Source organism: Bos grunniens, chromosome 3 (genome assembly GCF_055505025.1).
Source record: "Bos grunniens cultivar Pamir isolate PY7600 chromosome 3, Bosgru_T2T1.0, whole genome shotgun sequence".
Taxonomy (NCBI): Eukaryota; Metazoa; Chordata; class Mammalia; order Artiodactyla; family Bovidae; genus Bos; species Bos grunniens.
In genome coordinates this window covers 63997166-64022075 of record NC_141167.1, presented here as the reverse complement: position 1 = coordinate 64022075, position 24910 = coordinate 63997166, and the positions used below count along the sequence as shown (strand labels likewise).

At 39.3% G+C, this 24910-nt stretch overlaps 1 protein-coding gene and 1 long non-coding RNA gene across 2 annotated transcripts in view; one reads left to right on the top strand and one right to left on the bottom strand.

The window, feature by feature from the left end:
• LOC147375717 (uncharacterized) overlaps positions 1–24910 on the top strand; it is a 284991-nt gene that overhangs the window by 170248 nt on the left and 89833 nt on the right. The gene's annotated exons all lie outside the window — the stretch shown is intronic.
• The window catches only part of CLCA4 (chloride channel accessory 4), a 30820-nt gene continuing 21163 nt past the window's right edge, over positions 15254–24910 (bottom strand). The window contains exons 8-14 of the mRNA XM_086390961.1: positions 24023–24200; positions 22640–22746; positions 21728–21943; positions 20544–20811; positions 17292–17462; positions 16143–16379; positions 15254–15804 (exon numbers count right to left, since the gene is read on the bottom strand). Coding sequence (XP_086247087.1) covers positions 15365–15804; positions 16143–16379; positions 17292–17462; positions 20544–20811; positions 21728–21943; positions 22640–22746; positions 24023–24200 — 1617 coding nt within the window. The 3' untranslated portion in view covers positions 15254–15364. The remainder of the gene's footprint in view (positions 15805–16142; positions 16380–17291; positions 17463–20543; positions 20812–21727; positions 21944–22639; positions 22747–24022; positions 24201–24910) is intronic.

Sequence of the window (24910 nt, the reverse complement as noted above, 5' to 3'; positions counted from 1 at the left end):
ATATCAATTGTTTTATGGCCCTGGATGACTCACCTTGTGCCAATGTTATCTCAAAACATGTTGTGGGTGTGGGGCCTGGTGCCACTCTCTGAGTTCTGAGACATTTCCTTTCTCTAATTAGCAGCCTGCTAGTAGGTACATAACTTCCTGCTAAAGACTAGCAGGGGGGCACTCTTTCTGCCCTCTTCTGATGTCTATGTCAGAAGTTTTCTCTATCTCTTTTATACTTTGAGAAAACTTTATTACACAAAATCTCTGAGCGATCAAGTCTTGTCACTGGCCCCAGATTGAATTCCTCTTCTCAGGAGTCCAAGAATGCCAATGTCTTTCATAGCACAGCAACAACCTTCCAGTTCAGTTCAGTTCAGTTGCTCAGTCGTGTCCGATTCTTTGCGACCCCATGGACTGCAGGATGCCAGGCTTTCCTGTCCATCACCAACTCCTGGAGTTTACTCAAACTCATGTCCATTGAATCCATGATGCCATCCAACCATCTTGTACTCTGTCATCCCCTTCTCCTCCTGCCTTCAATCTTTCCCAGCATCAGGGTTTGTTTTTTTTTTTCCCCCCAATAAGTCAGTTCTTCATATCAGGTGGCCAAAGTATTGGAGTTTCAGCTTCAACATCAGTCCTTCCAATGAATATTCAGGACTGATTTCCTTTGGGATGGACTGGTTGGATCCCCTTGCAGTCCAAGGGACTCTCAAGAGTCTTCTCCAACACCACAGTTCAAAAGCATCAATTCTTTGGTGCTCAGCTTTCTTTATGGTCCAACTTTCACATCCATACATGACTACTGGAAAAACCATAGCCTTGACTAGATGGACCTTTGTTGGCAAAGTAATGGCTCTACTTTTTAATATGCTGTCTATGTTGGTCATAACTTTCCTTCCAAGGAGTAAGTGTCTTTTTATTTCATGGCTGCAATCACCATCTACAGTGATTTTGGAGCCCCCAAAAATAAAGTCTGATACTGTTTCCCATCTATTTCCCATGAAGTGATGGGACCAAATGCCGTGATCTTTGTTTTCTGAATGTTGAGCTTTAAGCCTACTTTTTCACTCTCCTGTTTCACTTTCATCAAGAGGCTCTTTAGTTCCTCTTCACTTTCTGCCATAAGGGTGGTGTCATCTGCATATCTGAGGCTACCGATATTTCTCCCAGCAATCTTGATTCCAGCTTGTGCTTCCTCCAGCCCAGCATTTCTCATGATGTACTCTGCATATAAGTTAAATAAGCAGGATGACAATATACAGCCTTGATGTACTCCTTTTCCTATTTGGAACCAGTCTGCTGTTCCATGTCCAGTTCTAACTGTTACTTCCTGACCTGCATACACATTTCTCAGGGGGCATCTCTTTCAGAATTTTCTACAGTTTATTGTGATCCACACAGTCAAAGGTTTTGGCATAGTCAATAAAGCAGAAATGGATGTTTTTCTGGAACTCTCTTGCTTTTTCTATGATCCAACGGATGTTGGCAATTTGATCTCTAGTTTCTCTGCCTTTTCTAAATCCAGCTTAAACATCTGGAAGTTCATGGTTCACATATTGTTGAAGCCTGGCTTGGAGAATTTTGAGCATTTCTTTGCTGATGTGTGAGAAGAGTGCAATTGTGCGGTAGTTTGAGCATTCTTTGGTATTGCCTTTCTTAGGGATTGGAATGAAGACTGACCTCTTCCAATTGAACACAAAAGAAGGAGTGCTCTACTCATGCAAGAGGGTGAGGCAGCCAAGAAAGTTTGTAGTGTGGGATTTTAAAAGAAAGACATGATCAGAAGGCAGAAAAAGGAGCCTGAGGATGGTAGAATTAGAAATGCAGAAGGATGAGGGACTATGGTGTTCCTGATGAACACCTAGAGATAAAATCATGTGAAATTTTGGGAAGACTGAAAGTCTGACAGATTAAAAGTGTGAGATCACTGGAATGGTACAATAAGAGATAGGGAAGTGGAGGCAAGAGCCCCATTGGCAGGCCTGGCACTGATCCCTTTGATAAATAATTTGGTGCTTTTGTGCTAGATGTCTTCCTGGCAAAAGTGATATATAGTTGCTGCCTTTGTGGCATGAGACTATTTTAAAGTTAGTTTAAGAGCTATTTTGGTTTTGTGCATTACTTTGGGGGCAACATGGTAGACATATTAGGGAGGGTAGAATGCAGATACAGAGTTTATTTTTGTGTATGGTGTTAAAGGATATTCTAATTTCATTTTTTACATGCAGATGTCTTGTTTTCTCAGCACCATTTATTAAACAGATAGATTGTATTTTTTCTATTAGATAGTTGTTGTTGTTGTTTTTCCAGAGCTTTTGGCCATTTTATTTTATTTTTGGGTTTATTTATTTTTACTTGAAGGACAATTGCTTACAGTTTTGAATTGGTTTCTACCAAACATTGGGCTTCCCTTGTTGCTCAGCTAATAAAGAATCTGCCTGAAATGCTGGAGACCTGGGTTTGATCCCTGGGTTGGGAAGATCCCCCGGAGAAGGGAAAGGCTACCCTTTCAACAGAAAATTGGATTAAAGATTTACACAGTTTCCCCCATAGTCAGTCTCTCCCATCAGGAAGCTTCCATAAGCCTCTTATTCTTATCCATCAGAGGGCAGACAGAATGAAAATCACAATCACAGAAAACTAATCAAACTGATCACACAGACCAAAACCTCGTCTAATTCAATGAAACTATAAGCCATGCTGTGTAGGGCCACTCAAGACAGATGGGTCATGATGGAGAGTTCTGACCAAGTGTGGTCCACTGGAGAAGGGAATGGCAAACCAGTCCATATTCTTGCCTTGAGAACCCCATGAACAGTATGAAGACACAAAAAGATATGACACTGAAAGATTAACTCCCCAGGTCGGTAGGTGCCCAATATGCTACTGGAGAAAAGTAGAGAAAAAAACCTCCAGAAAGAATGAAGACAGAGCCAAAGCAAAAACAACACCCAGTTGTGGATGTGACTGGTGATGGAAGTAAAGTTCAATGCTGTAAAGAACAATATTGCATAGGAACCTGGAATGTTAGGTCCATGAATTAAGGCAAATTGGAAGTGGTCAAACAGGAGATGGCAAGAGTGAACATCAACATTTTAGGAATCAGCGAACTAAAATGGACAGGAATGGGTGAATTTAATTCAGATGACCATTATATCCACTACTTTGGGCAAGAATCCCTTAGAAGAAATGGAGTAGCCCTCATAGTCAATGAAAGAGTCCAAAATGCAGTACTTGGGTGCAATTTCAAAAATGGTAGATGATCTCTGTTTGTTTCCAAGGCAAACCGTTCAATATCACAGTAATCCAAGTCTATGCCCCAACCAGTAATGTGAAGAAGGTGACGTTGAACAGCTCTATGAAGACCCAAAAGAGCTTCTAAAACTAACACCCAAAAAAGATATCCTTTTCATCTTAGGGAACTGGAATGCAAAGTAGGAAGTCAAGAAACACCTGGAGTAACAGGCAAGTATGGCTTTGGAGTACAAGATGAAGCAGGGCAAAGGCTAACAGAGTTTTGCCAAGAGATCAAACTGGTCATAGCAAACACCCTCTTCCTACAACACAAGAGACGACTGTACACATGGACATCACCCAGATGATCAATACCGAAATCAGAATGTTTATATTCTTTGCAGCTGAAGGTGGAGAGGCTCTATCAGCAAAAACAAGACTGGGAGCTGACTGTGGCTCAGATCATAAACTCCTTATTGAAAAATTCAGACTTAAATTGAAAGTAGGGAAAAACACTAGACCATTCAGGTATGACCTAAATCAAATCCCTTATGATTATACAGTGGAAATGACAAATAGATTCAAGGGACTAGATCTGATAGACAGAGTGCCTGAAGAACTATGGACACAGGTTTGTGACGTTTTGCAGGAGACAGTGATCAAGACCATCACCAAGAAAAAGAAGTGCCCAAAACCAAAATAGCTGTTTGAGGAGGCCTTACAAATCACTGTGAAAAGAAAAGAAGCAAAAGGCAAAGGAGAAAAGGAAAGATATACCCATCTGAATGCAGAGTTCCAAAGAATAGAAAGGAGAGATAAGGAAGCCTTCCTCATGATCAGTACATAGAAATGACTCTGATGCTGGGAAAGACTGAAGGCAGGAGAAGGGGATGACAGTGGAAGAGATGGTTGAATGGCATCACTGACTCGATGGACATGAGTTGGAACAAGCTCTGGGCTTTGATGGTGGACAGGGAAGCCTGGTGTGCTGCAGTCCATGGAGTTGCAAAGAGTCGGACATGACTGAGTAACTGAACTAAACTGAACTGAACTACCAAACATTAATCATCCAGAGGTTTACCCATATCCCCTCCCACTTGAACATCTGTCCCACCACACTCCTCTAGGTTGTTATCAAGCCCTAGTTTGAGTTCCCTGAGTCATACAGCAAATTCTTGTTGGTTATCCATTTTATATATGGTAATGTATGTTTTCATGTTCCTTTTTCATACCTCCCAACCTCTCCTTCTCCCTCAACCAGCCATGTCCATAATTCTGTTCTCTATGTGTGTGCCATTGGATAGTCTTAAGATGCCATCTTTGTTGTAGGTTAATTGACCATAGGTAGGTGAGTTTATCTCTGGGCTTTCTTTCCTGTTCCATTGACCTGTATTTCTGTTTTTGGTTAACACCATATACAAAAATAAACTCAAAATGAATTAAAGGGCCGCATGTAGAACTGGATGCTATAAATCTCTTAGAGGAAACACAGAAATAACACTCTTTGGCATAAATGGCAACAATTGATTTTAGGAGCAGTCTCCTCCTGTAATGGAAATAAAAATAGACAAATGAGACCTAATTAAACTCAAAAACTTTTGCACAGTGAAAGAACCATAAACAGATTGAAAAGAAATCCCACAGAAGGGGAGAAAATATTTGCAAATGATGAGACTGACAAGGGTTTAATCTGTAAAATTTACAAATGGATCATGAGGCTCAATACAAAAAAACACAAACAACCCAACTAAAAATACATAGAAGACCTATAGACATTTCTCCAAAGAAGACATAGAGATAGACAAGAGGCACATCTAAAGATTCTTAACATTGCTAATTATTAGAGAAATGCAAGTCAAAGGTAATATCAAATACATTGTCAAATATCAATAAGATATTACCTCACACCAATCAGAGTGCCCATCATCAAAAAATCTACAAACAATAAATTCTGGAGAGGGTGTTCACTTTTGGCGAAATGTGAATTGGTAAGCCACCATGGGGAATCTCCTATGGAGATTCCTTAAAAAACTAAAAATAGAGCTATCATATAATCTAGCAATCTACTCCTTAGAATATATCCAGAGAAAAAGATGGTTCAAAAGATTCCATGTACCCCAGGCTTCATTGTAGTGCTGTTTACAATAGCCAGGACATGGAAGTAACTTACCTACATGTCCCCTGAGAGATGAATGGATAAAGAAGATGTGATACATATGTACAATGGAATATTTCTCAGCCATTAAAAAGAGTGAAATAATGCCATTTACAGCAACACTGGTGGACCTAGAGAGTATCATCCTAAGTGTGGTAAGTACGAGAAAGATAAATATATGATACAGCTTATATGTGAAATCTGAAAATCTGATACAAATGAAATTACTTACAAAACAGAAACACACTCACAGAGTTAAAAAAAGGAATTTTTGATTACCGGGGGTAAGGATAAGTTGAGGAGAGAGATAGACTGGGAGTTTGGGATTGACATGCATACACTACTGTATGTAAAATAGAAAACCAACAAGGACACTGTAAAGCACAGGGAATTCTGCACAATATTCTATAATATTCTAAATGGGAAAAGAATTTGAAAAAGAATGAAAGTGAAAGTGAAGTCGCTCAGTCGTGTCTGACTCTTTGCGACCCCGTGGACTGTAGCCCACCAGGCTTCTCCATCCATGGGATTCTCCAGGCAAGAATACTGGAGTGGGTTACCATTTCTTTCTCCAGGGGATCTTCCCAACCCAGGGATCAAACCCGGGTCTCCCGCATTGGAGGCAGACGCTTTAACCTCTGAGCCACCAGGGAAGCCCAGCTGTATGTAGAATGTGCAACTGAATCATTTTTCTGTACACTTAAAACTAACACAATATTGCAAATCAGTTATGGTCCAGTACAAAATTAAATTAAAAAAGATACAGAGACAAGGTAGGGAGCATCTGTATCTAGGAGGTGATGATGGATGCTGAACTGAGGCAGCATCACTAACAGTGAGATGGGGAGAGACAAAGACGAGATGGGGAGATGTCTGTGACAGGACCTGTTAACTGATGGGAGGCAAAATGTGAGGAAATTGGCAGGTCAAGGTTTGGCTTCCTGGTCTCCAAGGTTTGGCTTCCTAGTCTCCAATATGAATGCCTGGGTGGTGAGATATTTCTTTCTCTGAGAAAAAGAAGTTCAGAAGGAGGTGTGGGTGAAGATAGTATTTAAGTTTTATGGAATTGTTTCATTGCCTTATAAAAATTGACAAACCTTTATCCAAAAAGCTGTCTAAACTATCCACATTTTAAGTGTTGTCTTAAAATGTGTGTTTGTGAGTATGTATGTATGTGTGACATTCATGGTGTGGAGCAAAGGTTGGAGATGGAATTGGCATTCAATAGCAGGATTTCCTCTGATGACCTTATCCCTTGACTTTAGATTCTCTGGAATCTGGAAAGCCCTGTTTTCCTTTCTAGGAAAAAAAGTTTGATTAAGGGTCCAATATATTTGAGAAACTGCTGTGTATGAATTTACATTTGGAGAAAAGCACGGGATTTTTGTTGCTACTTCCAAGTTCAATCAGATATTCAAATTGTGGAATGAGTGATGGCACTACTTGCATATCACAACATTCCTACTTTTCAGTTTCTCATATGCCTCTGTCACAATTTTGTGTAAATTCCCTCCCTTATTTCCTATACTGTGTGAGGACAGATAGCAGGACACATAGTGTTTAGCACTTTGCTTATATTCCCCTTGAGGTCAGACATACCACAAATTAATGTATGGGTCATCACATAGTTTATTAAAGAAAATAGAGCACTGGGATCATAATTCATATAGTTGTTTTGCCAAAAAATGTTACTTGAATTGAGGTATAATGGGCTATTGTAGTACTAAAGCTATAGGACCACTTAATGTTGCATTTACAATCTTTCACAAAGACTACACATTTTTCATGTGTCAGTCCTATGTGGTGAGCAAGGCCACCACACGACAACCCTGAGATTGTGCTTTGCTAAACTCCAGTGATGCCATTAATACATGCTTTAAATGGATCCCTTTGGAGTCATATATGTGATGGCCCTAGATAAGAATTGAGATTATAAGGAAACAGAAGACAGAAATAGAGGGAAATGGAGTCAGTCTAAGGGATGAAGCCATGCTCAGAAGTAGTGGGCAATGGTAGGAAGGCTCAATGGAAATGCAGACAAGGACTTGTCAGGAAATCCAGCATGGAAAATGACTGCAACTATGCCTGCAGAAGGGAGAATGGATGATGATGAGGCAAAAACAAATCTTATCTACAGCGGGGAAGGAAGTGGAAGACAGTAGGAGTCTGGTGTCCAAGAAACTGTCTGTATACCAATTTCTTTGTCACCATAATTTTGTGCAACAATATTGTTGACTGTGATCACTGTGAAATCAATTTATTGAGTGGTATTATCTCTTTACCATCTGAGCCATATCTCTCTGGTATATAAGCATGGAAGAATATTGTTCTTCCATGTCTATAATGAACTGTGCTCCAGAGTTCTCCTATCTGATTGGGTACCAATATCTCTTACTTACTCACAACACACTCCAATTCCACTGTGTGTGTGTGTGTGTGTGTGTGGTGTTAGTCGCTCAGTTGTGTCCAGCTCTTTGCAACCCCATGGACTATCGCCTGCCAGGCTCCTCTGTCCATGAAATTCTCCAGGCAAAAATGCTAGAGTAGGTAGCCATTCCCTTCTCTGGGGGATTTTCCTGACCCAGGGATTGAACCCCGGTCTCCCTCATTGCAGGCAGATTCTCTACTGTCTGAGCCATCAGGGAAGCCCAAATTCCATTAGTATTATCAATTTTGGCTCTCTTGTTTGGTTTGATGGTTAAATCCCAATCCTATTCATTTTAAGATATGCTTATACTTGAGTTGGATTTCCTGGTAGCTCAGACTGTAAAGAATCTGCCTGCAATGCAGGAGATCTGGGTTCGAGCCCTGTGTCAGTAAGATCCCCTGGAGAAGGGAAAGGCTACCCACTCCAGTATTCTTGCCTGGAGAATTCCATGGACAGAGGAGTCTGGCAGGCTACAGTCCATGGGGTCGCAAACAGTCAGACATGACTGAATGACTAGCACTTCATACTTGAATTGCAGCTTTCCTCTTTCTCTTCCTCTAATTCAAGCCAGACTTATGCCAATGACTTAAAGTAGGGGAGGATGGAGTATAATACCTCAGTCTCAATATCTTCTCCCTTTTCCTAGAGGTATTCTGCTTGGGTCTTGGTGAGGATGACTAGGAGAGGCCTCCTCATGAGCCTGTCCTACTATTGTGTAGTTTCAGATGTCACTCAGTAGTTTCTTTGATGGATCCTATAAAGCTCTTCTCTTTATACAGTTTCTTGACATGGGAGATCCCAAGTGAATTAAGCCTAGTCACAATCTACAATTCTACTCAATAAGAAACTCTATACTCCTTGATGTATCAAACATGCACAAAATACTTGATGCCTTCCACCTTCTCTCTCCTGTCCATTTCTTCCATGTCAGAGCATCAGGAACTCTGCCCTTCCAGAGGCTCAGCAATGTTGATGTTAGTGGATTACTCTCCTGACTTATGTGGCTTCCTGAGATTTACACTTCATTCAGGAGTGTCTTTTCAGAACACTGTACTTCTCCAGAAGAACAACCTCTTTCTCTCTTGCCTTATCTTCTTGTACCGGGCAGTGTTTAGAGTAGTAGAATTAGTGGGTGGTTGTCATGTTTGGCTTAGTACCTCTCACTTTCTGTAAGGAGATGTGGCTTGCAGTATTCTAAGCTTGTAAGCTGGTGTACATGATATTTTTTGTTCTCTGTTTTGGGCCTGTATAGTTGATTTTTGGAAACGATAACCTGATGGGCAGCAAATACTCCCTTGTTCTTGTAGTAAAGGTCATATTGAGTGCAAAACTTTGTGCTCCTAGAAATCTGGATATGAATGGAAGGTCAGTGGTGTGTATAGTGAGGATTTTACTTGCTTGTAGGCTTGATAAGTATCATGAGAGATACAGTTACTGAATGAAACCTCAGACCACTTTGAAAACTTATAATTATCTGTGTCTTGTGATTTGTTTAATATCTGTCTTTCTGTGAGACTCTAACTTCCATGAAGACTTAGGGTAGTATTTTCATTCACCATTCTACTCACAGCATTTAGCTGCAAAGTGTTGATAAAAGTAGGAATTTAATATCCTGGCTGACTGACTGATGGGCAATTTGCCCTCAATGCTGAGATACCTGAATTTAGGGTATGGCAGTACAAACCTTCTCAGCATGAGAGCTGCTATGAATTGAACACTAAGTATGTGCAGAAATGAGGCCAAGAACTGCCATTATCTTAAGATATATACAACACTTGCGGGAGACCTGGTTTTGATCTGTGGGTTGGGAAGATCCCTTGGAGAAGGGAACGGCTACTCACTCCAGTATTCTGGCCTGGAGAATTCCATGGACAGATGAGCCTGGCAGGCTATAGTGCATGGGGTTGCAAAGAGCTGGGCATGACTGAGCGACTTTCACTTTCTCTTTTCCAATGGTGGACATTAGTATTTTCACAGATTTTTACAGATGAGAAAATTAAAGCACAGTTTCTGTTGCTTCTATATCAATCTCTAATTACAAATAACTGTTTTAAAGTTTTATTTTTTATCAGTTCATTATGTAGAGAGAGTTTAAACTATAAAATAGCTCTGAAACATTTACAAAAAATTTACAATTGTACTACAGATTAAATCTCTTTGGACCACATATTACTTTTCCCAATTTCTACTCCTTTGCTCTGCTCTACTTCAGAATTAAAATCTTGAAAGAATTGTGTGCACACAGTTTCTGGATTTATTCACTTCCTGTTTTTCTTTAGCAAGAATTCTCTTATTATGGTCACTAATAACTGTATTGTTATATTCATTAGCCACATTTTAGCATTAATCAGAAATGCTTGACTGCTCCTTCCTACTTGAATCATTCTTATCTTTTCTTGATCTCACACACTTGAGTTTCTCATTTGTATTCATAAGCTCTTTCTGTTCCGCGCCCCCCCCCCCCCCCCCCCCGGCAATTTATGCTTTTCTATTCAGTATCAAAACTATTTGTGTCATTTGGAAATTGATAACATTTCTTAAATTGTTTATTACTGAGTAACAAGGTTTATTCTGAATTTGCAAAGAAGCAATACAAAAGGCTTACAGAATATGGACGTAAATAGATAAGTGGGCTCAGTACAACATACCTTCATGGTTCCTGGGAGTGGGCCAGAGGTTTTGCAGTCCATGAAGCTGCTTTGAAGGGAGTAATCTACCCGGTCACAGGGGCTCAGAGCTTCCTGTTTCCTTCAGTTTTCTTAAGGACACATTAAGGACAGGGTCCACTTACTACCACATAAGGAAATTCCTTGCTGTGCAACAGATCATCATTACATACTTCCCTGTTTGAATTTGCTTTGCTGAGGCAACTTGGAGAAAATAGAAGTACATTTCACAGAATCTGTATGGTTTGGGTAGAGTTGGTGACAAGAGACATTTGCTTGAAAGTTCAAAGATCTAAAAAGAGCTGCTATAACTATTTGAAGCTGAGGTGATAGGAGGCAATAAGAAAGATGGAAATGGGCTGGTGTCCTTACTCTTCCCTACTCCATGTCCAACTCCTCTTCTTTAGTGCTGGCTTTGCCAACCCATTATGATCCCAGACCCACAGTGAGATACTTGGCAAAAGTCTTACACGGGTGGTAGTGGAGCAGAGGCAAAGACTTCTATAGTAAACAGCAAACTTCTACAGTTCCCGGCCTTGCTTAACTTCCAACATCCAACACCAAGAGCTAATTCCAGTGTTTCAGGGAGGTTTGTTACTAGTATTTATATTAAGTTTTTTTTTTTTTTTTCCGATTCTACAGTTCTTTGTTCAGTTCTTTGGTGTCCCAGTTAACCTCTATAATAAATTCTCAATTCCATAATGTTAATGGTGGTTCTGATACCCAGATGGAACACTGACTAATACTGTTATTGGTTGTTTCAGTAATTTAGATTTATGGACCAAACTAGTTGAAAACTTGGTGGCTAAAACAACTACCTATTTATCTCCTCCATTGCCGGGGTCCAGCCCCAGCAGGATCCAGGGGAACTCTCAGGATGAACGGCGTCAGTGAGAGAGATGACATGGGTCTTATAATGGACTGGGACCTGGTGGTCCAGGGTCAAAAATAAAAATAAAAAATAAAGAGAAAGAATAAGGGAGAGAGAAAGAGGCTGATATTCCTTGGTTTACACAGAAAGCCAATAAAGCCCCTGACACAGGACTTGCTCTGTTCACAGAGACCTCAGGTGCGCTCTCGGTGGGGTGAAGACGCAGAGTGCCTTCCTGATCGGGTCTTAGAAGCCTAGGCAAAAAAGTGAACTCAGAGGGCCTCTGTACTCCAGGGATACAGCCTGAAAAAAGGGAGAGAGAAAGAGAGAGAGAGAGAGAAAGAAAGACACGGAGATCAGAGCTCTGGTGAAGTGGGATCCGCAGCTTTATTTTCAAAAGGAACTTTTATACTCTGAGTTACACATTTCTCAAAGTAAAAGATACAGAGTCAGCTCAACATTCCATCAATTTTAACTTTATTGAAACCAGGACATTTTTCTGTAAATGTCCTGTACACCTTTTCATAAACAAAGGTCTTATGTTATGTCTGGCCCTGTGGCCTGTTAACATTCCATGACTCTTTTCTGATAAAGGTTGATCAGCCAGAAAACTTGTTTTCCCTTAAAGTGTTTTTTCTTTATTTCTCCCAGCCTCAGAAAGTACTAAATAAAGTTACATTCTCACGGAGCAGAAGTGCAGTGGGTCACAACAAAGAAAGAACTTATTAGCTCAAAGGTCTGATGTGGTTAATACCAAGGCTACTACTTGTTTTTCTTACATTCCAACTACATTAACTAATGCACTCCCATGTGCACAGTGGATAAGGGATATGGGAACTTGGCAGTAAGCGTTGGCCCAATAATGAAGCCCTTTATCAGTACTATTCTAATAATTTTTCATCCCTCAAAGGGCTCTATGCTCATTAGGACTTTTAGAATGCTTAGGCTTCCCGTGCCTTTCATGGTTGGGGAGTTGTGAGCAATTATGTGCGTTAGTTGCAAGGGTGTGGATAAACCTGCCAAGCAAGCTAAAATGCTAACAGAGGGGTTAGAATTGAAATATTCCTTTCAAGCCCAGGAGACTTATAACTAGAGCCCTAAGTTGATTTTTTTCAGAGAAAAGTGGTCGGGGATAGCCCCCTGTTAATGTCAGAAGAGTTGGTGAAAGGCACAATATAGTAAACAGTAGACAGACAGACTTTGGTTTCAGGGTAGATGCTCGAGCAGGTCCAAGGAGTCCCTTGAGTCCTGATCTGCCTTGCCTGTCAGGTCTCTTCCGCATGACCTTGTTATGGGTGGGATCTCCTGTGCTGGCTCCCGGCACTCCATAATTGTGTTGGCTTACTGGTCTTAAAGGGGAAGTTCTTTTGCTAGTTATGCTTGAAGTCTAATGACTGCAAATAGAATAATCTTGAGGTATGACTGGGAATCAGGGATAGTTAGGCCTCTTTCATTCTCTGTATAGTCTTGGAACCTCTGCAGTGATCTCTGTCACTATAACTGAATTTTGTAAATGACAGAGTTATCAAGAACACAAAAAATGTAGTGTCCATCATTTCTGCTGCTTTCTAATTTTTAAATAAGTCATTGGGACCATCCTATATCCTAATGTGGGAGGCAACTATATAAGGCTATGGACAATAGGAGCTGTGGCTCTTTGGAAAATCCTTTTGGAGACTAGCAACCATACTTTACTGTTAAATCTTTCAGCAGTCCCGACTCACTTCATAGTTCCTTTGAGCTGTGCTTTTCTGAGTTCCATTTTATGGTAGTGTCATCAGACACTATGGTTTGGGTCTCACCATTTACCCATGCTGTATTAGGTCACTCTGACCTGTAACATCAGCCAGCACCAAGTAGCATGCATTATAACATGGGAAAGTGGTTCTCTCAGTTCTGGCTGAGCAGCTGAGGTGGTAAATGGATACCATCTCTTGGTCCTACAAGCTTGGACCGACCTCTCCAGGTGGGTCGTTAGCCTGTGATACTGCCAACTGCCCATGTGTAGCGGCAGCAGCCAGTTTGATGGCTGCTGTGGTGGGTTTTCTCTTCAGGAATCCTGTAGTCATTTGAACCTTTGTGGTTGATAATGGGCTACTCTTCCCCACTTAGGGCTGTCTCTCTTCCTTTACTGGGGTAGCTTAGAATTTTTTCCTGTAGCTAAATTTCCTACCAGATGATGATGGCCCCAAGATTTCATTTCTATACCTGGTACATTTTATAAATAAACTATTAGATCATAACAATGCTATGGGAATGTAATGGAAATCCCATGTAGAGCCTTTATACTGCAGATTTTCTCACTAGGTTATCCTGTACCATAGTCAGGGCTAGCTTTGTGGGGTGAGACTTGTACATTTGCATGGTGTCTCATGCTTAGAAGGTCCAAGTACTTGGTTTAATGCTTTGCTGTTACCATCTTAAAATCCTTATAAATTATTGAGCAGCAGCTCTTCATTTTCATTTTTTTACTGAGTCTATACATTTTGTAGCTTATTCAGAATACAAAAATGGTAATCATTCTGTTGTTTTTCTGATTCTTACCAATTCATAATCAGTTACTGACGTAGTTCTGGAAATAGATCTAAATCAAAGCATGACCTGTAAGTGGAGAGCCTTCAACTAAGACCCATCAGAGCAAAGCTGTTGCCCCAGAGAATCAGGGAGAGTACTAACCAGGCTGGTAGGCTTTGTCTCCAGGGCTATTGGGTTGATAGGTTGGAAGGACATAGGGAAAGTCTGGCTGTTTTACATTATTTCTGTCCACTATTAGAGAATTTCAGGCTTTTATTCCCCTCCCGGTAAAAAGTCAGTTGTCTTACTCTAGCCCCTTTGGAGAAGAAAAAGGCAACTCACTCCAGTAATTTTGTCTGGAATAATCCTATGGACAGAGGAGCCTGGCAGACTACTATAGTCCATGGGGTTGCAAAGAGTCGGATATGACTGAGCAACCAACACTTCCACTTTCAACCCCTTTCCTACATTTCCTCCATGTTTACCTCTATGTATATAGCTTTCAGCAATGCTTGAGTAGGTGCCAGCCCACCAGAGGAATTAATTGTGCTAATAGACCTTCTATCTTAATAGCACAGTCCCCAAATGCCCTACTACACAGCTTATTTTCCAATGAATGCTATAAGAGTAAAACCAACATTTTCAGATATCAGGCATCCCCCCCTTATTTCCTTTCCTTTAGCTTCTTTAATACTATCTTCCATATCAATGAAGTACAGTAAACATGTCCTTATTTGTATTGTATATATTGTTGGAGAAGACTCATGAGAGTCCCTTGGACTGCAAGGAGATCCAACCAGTCCATCCTAAAGGAAATCAGTCCTGAATATTCATTGGAAGGACTGATGCTGAGACTCCAGTACTTTGGCCACTGATGGGAAGGACTGATTCATTTGAAAAGACCCTGATGCTGGGAAAGATTGAAGGCAGGAGGAGAAGGGGACGACAGAGGATGAGATGGTTGAATGGCATCACCGATTGAATGGACCTGAGTTTGAGTAAAAGCCAGAAGTTGGTGATGGACAGGGAGGCCTGGTGTGCCGCAGTCCATGGGGTCGCAAAGAGCTGGACACAACTGAGCAACTGAACTGAACTGATACAAGTATATAATTAAAGACCTTCAGTGAATACAAAAAATCAGTTTATACCAAAAAATACTGAGAACAAATTCATTTCTCAAAAATATTGTTTATTTGCCTTCTTACATTTGCATTTTGACCACTCCAATAGACAGTTTTAACTTCTTGATGAAATTTGAATTTTATAGAGAACTTTTGTGTCAGATAATATGTAACCAGGTATGAATATGAAAAGATCTTTATAACCTTTTGGTAAATTAATAAATACAAATTGTTTAATTTAATATTGATTTACAATTTTTCAAATATCTCTTTATGTTTATATTTAATCAAAGGGTTCCTTGTAAAACTCTTAAAATTATTTTCACACATGATAAATTTAAAAATTCTGAAACATCCTTTAATTTTGTTGTTGATATATTCTTAAAACCCTGTTCTAGGTCTTCTAGGATTTCTTCTCTTGTTTACGATACAAATGGTGATGCTTAAAATCAGACTAACAATTACCACAGAGCCAACCACTAACAACACCAAGGCATAAATGCTGAGTCCGGACTTAGGGGGATTTTTATCAGGACTAGTATCTGGATGAATTTCATCAGGAATGTAATCTTCTTGAACAAACAAAGCTACTTGCACAATGTTGGATACTTTTGATGTCAAATTGCTTTTATCCACACTTTGAATGGCAATGAATATGTGGGTTTCATTTTCTTCTGAGATGTTTCCTGGTTTGAATGTGAAGGTTTCCTTGGAGTTGGCCTCTTTTGGTAACAGAGCAGTAGTGTTTACTTGCAGAGCATCATCAAAATTATCCCTTAGATCCAGGATGCTTTCACTTATTCTTATGATATACTCTTGAACTAAGAAAAAAAGTTATATGTAGTTTAGAAACTAGAGCATATTATATGAAATCTTTTTTCATTCTCCTCCAAAATGCTGTTAGTCATGCCAAAGTTATGCTCACATCCAGAGCCTTATTTATTTTTCCATAAAAGCTGAATTCTGATTTTTAAACTCTGCAAATGATACATGGCAGGTTATAATGTGCCACACGATGATTCATAACACGAGATTATAAAATTAATACTTTGTTGAGCTATTAATTGTAAATTATTTTCCTCTCACACACCCTTAGACACTTGCTTTTGCAACAAGCAACTTTCACTTAATCAACAAGTGCATGACACATAGTCCTTACCTTTTCCAACATCAAAATCATCTCCTGGTGCTGTCCATGTTAGATTGATCTCATCCTCATTTGATGTGGCTTCAAGATCTGTGATTTGACTTGGCGGGAAGAGGTCAAGGAATGAGGGAGACTGTGGAACATTGGAAACCACAAATGCACCTCCTGTTGCTACTCGGGTGAAACTCTCCACATTTGTCTGAGTGTCCTCATCATTTTCTGGTCTTGGTGGATTCCCTTCAATGTTGCCTGCATTACAAATTCCTGGTATTTAATGGACAAATCTACACTAATATTTTCAGAACTCAATGAATTGTATTTTTTTATCCTAAATTTCCCCCTCCTTTTTTTTTCCATATACACAGTTGCCTTTTATTAGTTTTGGTGACAAGATCATAAGGATTCAGTTGGTAGAAGAATTCTTGCTTTAGCATCCTGACCAGAGTATTGTAGGGTAGAACTGGATAATAAATTGCTTTGGAATTAAGACTGTCCTGAATGGGAATATTGTTATATAGTTAATATGTGCTTAAAAAATAGAGGAGTTGCTTTATTTCTTAAATTACCCTAAAGATGGGAATAAATCTGGGGGAATTTATACTGGTTCCCTTTCAGTCACTTGTGTCAGGTTTCACACTTCCTCCCTGTTGCAAGTGCTAACGAATAATATTCAGATTATATTGCAACAGAAAGCCCCTATAAGGGTGACATAAGGGACAAAACAAAGGAAAGCCAATTAAAATGGATTCTTAATATTTTTCATTGCTTTTCTCTACACATTTTTCCCTTTGACTAAATAAAAACTTTGCAAATAAAGGTATTTGTAATCAGATGGATAAATTCTACCATTGGTTTCTAGTTAAGTACATAACATATTAGCCTCTTTACTTCATCCTGAGCTGAAAATGGGGCAAATTTTTGTTGATATAGGTCATTTGCTCCAAACAAATGTAATAATGGCTGGCTTTCATAGAAATGTCTATACCAAAGACACTGTACCAAAGCTTAGGTTAATATGGAGGCAAACTGTCATATGACTGAGAATTCATTCCAGAAATGGGAGAAGCTATACTCTGAAGTTATAAAACATTTGTAGCCTTAATCATACCAACTCACAATTATTCAAGCCACCATTGACTTCAGATATTATGAAGTACTCACCATCTACTACCCAGCCTGGTATGTATGCAGCTCTATTCAGTGGATGCCTTAAGTTCCATGTGACAGCATTTTCTCCTCCATGAGCCCGTACTTTTAAGTTATATGGGCCATTTTCTTTATAAGTTGTAAAGTATCTAGAGTACACTCCATCATTCTTGAAAGAATCAGCACCTTGTTATGGAAGTGAAGGAATAAATTACTAATGTAAAGAAAAATAAAAACTTAAGTATTTTCTAAGTCAAGCATATGGGCTTTATAAGCATATTGCTTTTATTCATCTCCCTATTTTGTGATTGACCCCTTGGGGAATATTTCCATTTTGCTCTGCCAACCAGTATCTTGTGGGATGTATATCCTAGTGGTACTGTGTTTGTGTGTGTACATATGCATGCATACTAAGTCGCTTCAGTCCTGTCAGACTCTGCAACCCTGCAGACTGTAGCCCACCAATGTCCTCTGTCTGTGGGATTCTTCAGGCAAGAGTACTGGAGTGGGTTGTCATGCCCTCTTCCAGGAGATCTTCCTGACCCAGGAATCAAACCTGAGCCTCTTATGTCTCCTGCATTGGCAGGTGGCCTCTTTACCACTGGTGCCATCTGGGAAGCCCGAGTGTGTGTGTGTGTGTGTGTGTATGTGTGTGTGTGTATTATTTTTGTCGTGATTGTTGTTCAGTCACTAAGTTGTGTCTGACTTTTTGTGACCCCATGAACTGCAGCACGCCAAGCTTCCTTGTCCTTTGCTATCTCCCAGAGTTTGCTGAAATTCATGTCCATTGAGTCAATGGTGCTATCTAACTATTGGAGAAGACTCTTGAGAGTGCCTTGGACTGCAAGGAGATCCAACCAGTCCATTCTGAAGGAGATCAGCCCTGGGATTTCTTTGGAAGGAATGATGCTAAAGCTGAAACTCCAATACTTTGGCCACCTCATGCGAAGAGTTGACTCATTGGAAAAGACTCTGATGCTGGGAGGGATTGGGGGCAGGAGGAGAAGGGGACGACAGAGGATGAGATGGCTGGATGGCATCACTGACTCAATGGACGTGAGTCTGAGTGAACTCCCGGAGTTGGTGATGGACAGGGAGGCCTGGCGTGCTGTGATTCATGGGGTCGCAAAGAGTTGGACATGACTGAGTGACTGAACTGAACTGAACCGAACCATCTAATCCTCAGCCCTCTTCTCCTTTTGCCTTCAGTCTTTCCTAGCATCAGGGTCTTTTCCAATGAATCAGCTCTTTGCATCACGTGACCAAAGTATTAGAGCTTCAGCAACAGTCCTTCCAATGAATATCCAGTGTTTATTTCCTTTAGGATTGAATGGTTTAATATTCTCCCAAGAGTCTTCTCCAGCACCACAGTGCAAAAGCATCAATTCTTTGGCGCTCAGCCTTCTTTATGGTCCAACTTTTACATCTGTACATGACTACTGGAAAAACCATAGCTTTGACTATTCAGACCTTTGTCAGCAAAGTGATGTCTCTGCTTTTTAATATGCTATCTAGTTTTGTCATAGCTTTTCTTCCAAGAAGCAAGAGTCTTTTAATTTCATGGCTGCTATCACTGCAGTGATTTTGGAGACCAAGAAAATAAAATCTTTCACTGCTTCCATTTTTTCCCTTTCTATTTGTAATAATATATTATTACATAGACATAGACATACTGGTATATATACTCATATATACTGTTTGCAGCTCATGCTTTAAGCACAATTATGTTGTCTCTCTCTCTCCAAATCAAAGGATCCCCACTAAAGAAATATTATCTTTGCATAAGATTTAATTCTCATTGCTATAACCTACAAATTACGTATTATAACTTATCTTCAATGTCTAATTTTTCATTTTAATCGTAACCTCTTACACTATGATCGATTAATTTTCTGGTCTAACAGTGGAAAATCCCATCTGTTTTTAGAATAAACGTTTAGGAGAGCTCAGGAATACTGTATCATGAGGATATTTCTTCATATCACCAGTACTAGAGAGTTTTGTTAACTTGCAAACACATTTCTCAGGAGGGTTAAGACTCTGAGAGAGATTCTTAAAATGAAATCCTTAGACCAACAGCATCTGCGTTTCTCTGGATCATATAAGGAATGAAAGTTTTTCTGGTGTTCCCATTCTGTGTTATAAAACAAGCTCTTTAGGAGTTTCACTTCAGGAGTTAAAATTTGAGAACCCCTGCTCCAAGTCATTGTTAATTACCAATGCTTTCTTAGGTAAAGTCATTCTTAAGCACCTATGCTTTCTTAGGTAAAGGTGTCCCAAATTATTTGAGTTTTATTTGAGAAATTTTATTTCTCCTTGAGAAATGAAACAAGATACAGGAGTTTTAACGTAGCATGGAAGGGGTTGGGAGAAAGAGAGTCACGGGATAATTTAAGAAAATATTGTCATATTAGATAAAGGCATTGATAAACCAAAGACTTTTGCCTTCTAAACTTCTCACAGGGCCAACTCTAGTTGATGATAGGTTATAAGCTGGCTGATTTAACTACATTGAAAAGAAGCTAATTGAAAATTCTGACAACTTAGACGTTTACTGAGATAGTAATTTCTTTACTAAATGACCTCTCTAAAGAAGTGTTAGTTCCCAGAACAATTCAGAGTTGGGAAAAGGTTTTAAAGTACAGTACCACTCACCCATACAGACCAAGGAGATAGAGAGCAGTCAATACTCTATTTTGATACCTCCCAGTCAGATCTGGTATCTGATGATGACCCAGTAATGTCCCCTTCTCTCTGATGGCAGATCCAGCTTCCTTTGGTCTCAGTCCCTAAGATTATATGTGAACTTTTTATCCAGCTGTTGGGAATTTCTCACGGCTGGCATCCCCTCCCTGCCAGGGACCCAAATTGTACTGCTTCATTCCATACTACTACTTGTGTTTCACTGTCTCTGGCCAGACTTTCTTGGTTATATACCTCTAAGAAATACTTATTCAGAATTCTTGATGCTGTCCTCAATCTCAGCAATGATACTTTCCTATTTATTGGAAGACATTGGTTGTCTAAATGAAAGAAAGAACAGTAATGACAGTAAATAAAGTTCATTGAGTGCTCTACCATGTGTAAGACACTTGCAAATCACTTTGGAGTTGTTACCTGGATAGAATTTCACCCTGGTCCAGTTGTTCATCCATAATCTGCATCAATTTTCTGATGCCTGTCCCTCTGCCCCACACTTCCTCAGGGACTCATAACATATCCTAAGTTATGAACATTTAGACTTGTTCAGAGAAACCTGTGATTTACCTGCACCATTATCCAAAAGTTCCAAAACTTCTGTTTCTCCAAATTTCGATTCAATGAAAGCAGTCACGTTGGCTCCAAGAATGGGTAAATACCCTTGTAGAATTTCTGCATAAACAATCAGTGGGCTGGGATAGCTGTTTGTATCTTTATTCATTTTAGCATTCACTGTGATTGGAGGCACAGAAGAGTTTGCTGCCCGAGAATTTACTGTTATAGTCAATGTTTCTGAGCTTGCTTTTGCTTGAATATTGTAAGTCCACACACCCACCTAAAAATTCAATAAAATTGGAATAAGTATCCAACAGCAAGCTATTTTCTGTTTTTACACTAACTCTAAACTATTAAGTATGTTACTGAATAAACATTTAGAGTTTATAGAGCTTTAAGAGTTTTGAGGGTAAAGAGGTAAGAGTTGAGGTAGTTTGGAAAGAATATCCTATTATCATGCCTGGTATTCAAAGTTTATGAAATCTCCACTGATAAAAATAAGTTTTGGAAAGTTTGCCTTGATCTTGGACTTATCCTTAGACCTCAGAGTCTACAGACTCTATAACCTGGTGAAAAATGAAAGTGAAAGTCGCTCAGTCATGTCCAACTCTTTGCGACCCCATGGACAATAGTCCGTGGAATTCTCTAGGCCACAATATTGGAGTGGGTAGCCTTTCCCTTCTCTAGGGAATCTTCCCAACCCAGGGATCGAACCCAGGTCTCCTGCATTGCAGGCAGATTCTTTACCAGTTGAGCCACAAGAGAAGACTAAGAACATTGGAGTGGGTAGCCTATGCCTTCTCCAGCAGATCTTCCTGAGCCAGGAATCAAACTGGGGTCTCCTGCATTGTAGGCATATTCTTTACCAACTGAGTTATCAGGGAAGCTCCCCTATGATCTGGTATAAGAAATAGCTTTGTAGCTATCTACACAGCAAGCTGCACAGACTTACTACATTGTCCCCTCAAAGTTATCCTTAGCCATCTTAATTTTTTCCTTTCTCTTCCTTTCTTCTAATGCTTAACTTCTTTTTTTTTCCCCTCTGTCACCAAAATTTTCAGGACCATACAGTCATATCAAGTACATTCTACTTTATCTTAATTTTGAAATGATGTATTGGCATCCATATTTATGATATCAAATGATGTATTTTCACCTGTAAAATTTGCAAGGAGGTCTAAAAATTAATTGCTTACCTTTGTAGCTCCTTTAATACTGAGATAGGCCATTTTGGAAGCTGAATCCACTATGAAAGTCCCCATTGGTATTCCATTGGGATCAAAGAGGTAAATAGAGGGAAGTTGTTGGTTCCATGTGATGAGAAAGAACGTGTCCTTTCCCACAGTGCTATCAATTATTACAGTGCCATTCATCCAGTCATTACTGTTGAGTTTTAATCCCTTACTTTCAAGCTGTTTAAATATATAAAAAATTAATAACTGTAGAAGAGAGTAATTTTATGCTTTTCTTCTGTTTTACATATTTTAAAATTTCTGTCTTGAGAACAAACTTAAATATGGCATACCACTTTAGGCTTGCGATCTCTTTGAAAGCTAATTGGGATGACAGTTGTCAGTCAGAAAGTGTGGAAATATAGCTACTGAGGAGAGAACAGGGTATAATAAAAGCATTAGAGCAGGACAGTAGGATTTACAGCTGGAGATATGGCCCTGTTATTATTTTCCCAGCTGTCTTGGTGAGCACCTACACTAGGATTTAGCATTGAAGTGCTAAACTACCTCTGAGAAAATTAGTTCTGTGTGTGTATGTGTGTGTATTGCCCTCTGTTTACCATTTTTCTTGACTTAAAATAAAGTGCTCAGTCACTCAGTTGTTTCTGACTCTTTGTGACCCCATGGACTATAGCCCTACAGGCTCCTAGTCCATGGAATTCTCTGGATAAGAATACTGGAATGGATTGCCCTTTCCTCCTCCAGGGGATCTTCCCCACCCAGGGATCCACCCAGCATCTCCTAAATTGGCAGGCAGATTATTTACCACTGAGCCACCTGGTGATGATATAGAACTCAAAACTTGTAACAACCAGATGATTTTTCTTGGTTAGGTCTAAATCCAAACATTAACACTCAAGGACTAGGAACTCTGACCTGAAGAGATTGCTGGGAGGCATCGATGTTCTCTGATGCAAGGGCTGCAAAAGCATCAATAAGGCCGTTGTTCTGGCCTTCATCTGAAGCATAAATATATTTTCCTCCTAAAATATAAATACATTAACTAGGTTGCTTTTCAGAAAATAAGTGCTTTTCACATTTTAGTGATTAAGGCAATATCAGGGTAAACAAAACCATAGTTTCAGTATGTATTATAAAAATAAACCCAAATCAGATAGGTATAAAGATTATCTCTGAAATGTTACCTAAAAAATGTCATAACTGGGAGGTAAGCTACCTTTAAACTCCACTAATAGAAATCTTTCTGGTTTAAATGCATCAACTAACTAAAGAATGTGAAAGGAGATGTTATAATTTCATGAACTAAAGCTCACAGGATCACATAACCTTTAGGAGAATTATTCACTTTAATGATTATTTAAGATACAGTTCTAACCACATCAGCTTTCAAGTTTTCCTGCCAGAGTGGGTCAGAATCAGAAAGGTTAAGGAGATTTCATATTGAAGCAAAGAGATTTCATATTGAAGCATCCTGACAAAATTTGGCAATGAGCAGATAAAAAAATGATAAGCAATAGAGACAAGTTTAAAAACAATATTTTTGGAGGGATATTTAGGACAGAAATACTTTACAATGGCTATAAAATTACTTGGAAATGATGGGAGTTTGTACAATTAAGCATTAAAAAGCAAGTGTTTGTATGGTAACATTAGAGGTCAATTCAATACAATAATTGATTTTTATAATGTTATAAATTATGTATTCTCTACTATGTTTAAGAAGGCACTGAACACATGTAGTCCATTTTCTTCACATGTCTCTGTCTGTAAGATAGTAGTTATTTTACGTTTAATCTAGAAAACTTGTTATTACTATATTTATAGCCTGAGCTTCTGTTAAACCCACCCCTTAACTTCCAGTCTATTCTCTAGTCTCATGTATTTCTCACTATCCTTCAATGTGGCTTGCATTGTCACCCCAATATGCTTTATATTCTCTGTCATTCTTTTTTCTTCCAGAGAAAGCAAACAAATTGATAAACGTCTAGCTCCTCATCTCTCATGCCTTGTTTCCCTGACTTTATTCAAAGCTGAGAGAATCAATGACTCCATCTGCTCACATGGTGTTTGGCACCTATGTATGTCTCTTGTTATGGAGGAGTGTTATCTGACTATGCTTTTCTGATTAGCAGTGTTTTTTGTCTCTCGGGACTGTTGGCACCTTGAGATCATTTCTGGTTTAACTCTGATCCCGAGCTCCTGGCACAGCACCTGCAGAGTAGGAGCTTAAGACAACTTGTTGAATTGTCAGCCTCTACATTTATATATTGCTATCAAAGGATGTATGTCATATTTTACCTGTTGCAATGCTCATCTCTTTGACTGCTTGAGCAGCATCTGGTCCAAGAGCAATAAAATGAATGATGGCTCCACTTTGTTTCACTTTCTCAATACAAGACTTTGCAGTGCTATCCTCCCCATCAGTCAGCAGCACTATTTCAGATCCATCTATTCGGAAGTCAGCGTTTCTAATTGCCTACAAATATAATCAGAGCATTATTACAGGTGATCTTAGGTCAACTAGGCCTGGGAGAGATTAGGATAAAAATGGACATAGAAAATAGTGTGCAGAAAAGAGGAGACAGCTTCATTTTTAAATCAAAGGATCTGTAATCACAACGCTAGGGGAATTTAAACAGGACTTTTTATTTTCTCTCCACCCACTGTAGGAAATGTTTGCTCAGATGAAGTTGTGTGGGAGTAGGGGTATGGAAAATCCTACTTGAGTACAATGACTATGATATCCCATTCTGTGGCACTCAGGAAAATCAGACACCAAGCATATAATGGCATTAAATATTTTTCTGCTTCTTTGGTTCTGTATGCAGCTAGATGCATTAAGAGTTCACCTCAACATTTTTAAAGAAGCTGTTGGTTCCAAATTAGGGTATCCTCAGTATGCTAATAAACAAAAGATATGGAAAGTTCTACACAGGTTAAAAATCTTGTTATATAATTTTTAATTAATCTCTAATAGTCACAAGCACATAACTAAGCATATTAATGGTGCTAAGAGAATATATGACTTACTGAGAATGTGTCCTATTTATGATTTGAACCATTTCCTATAAAGCTAAACAGTTTGAAACACAGAGTTTTGAATCTAGGCACCCATAAGAAAGGATAAAGAGAATTTATCTCAGGAAGGAAACTGTATTTCATCTTCTTTGACAGCTTTATTGGAAG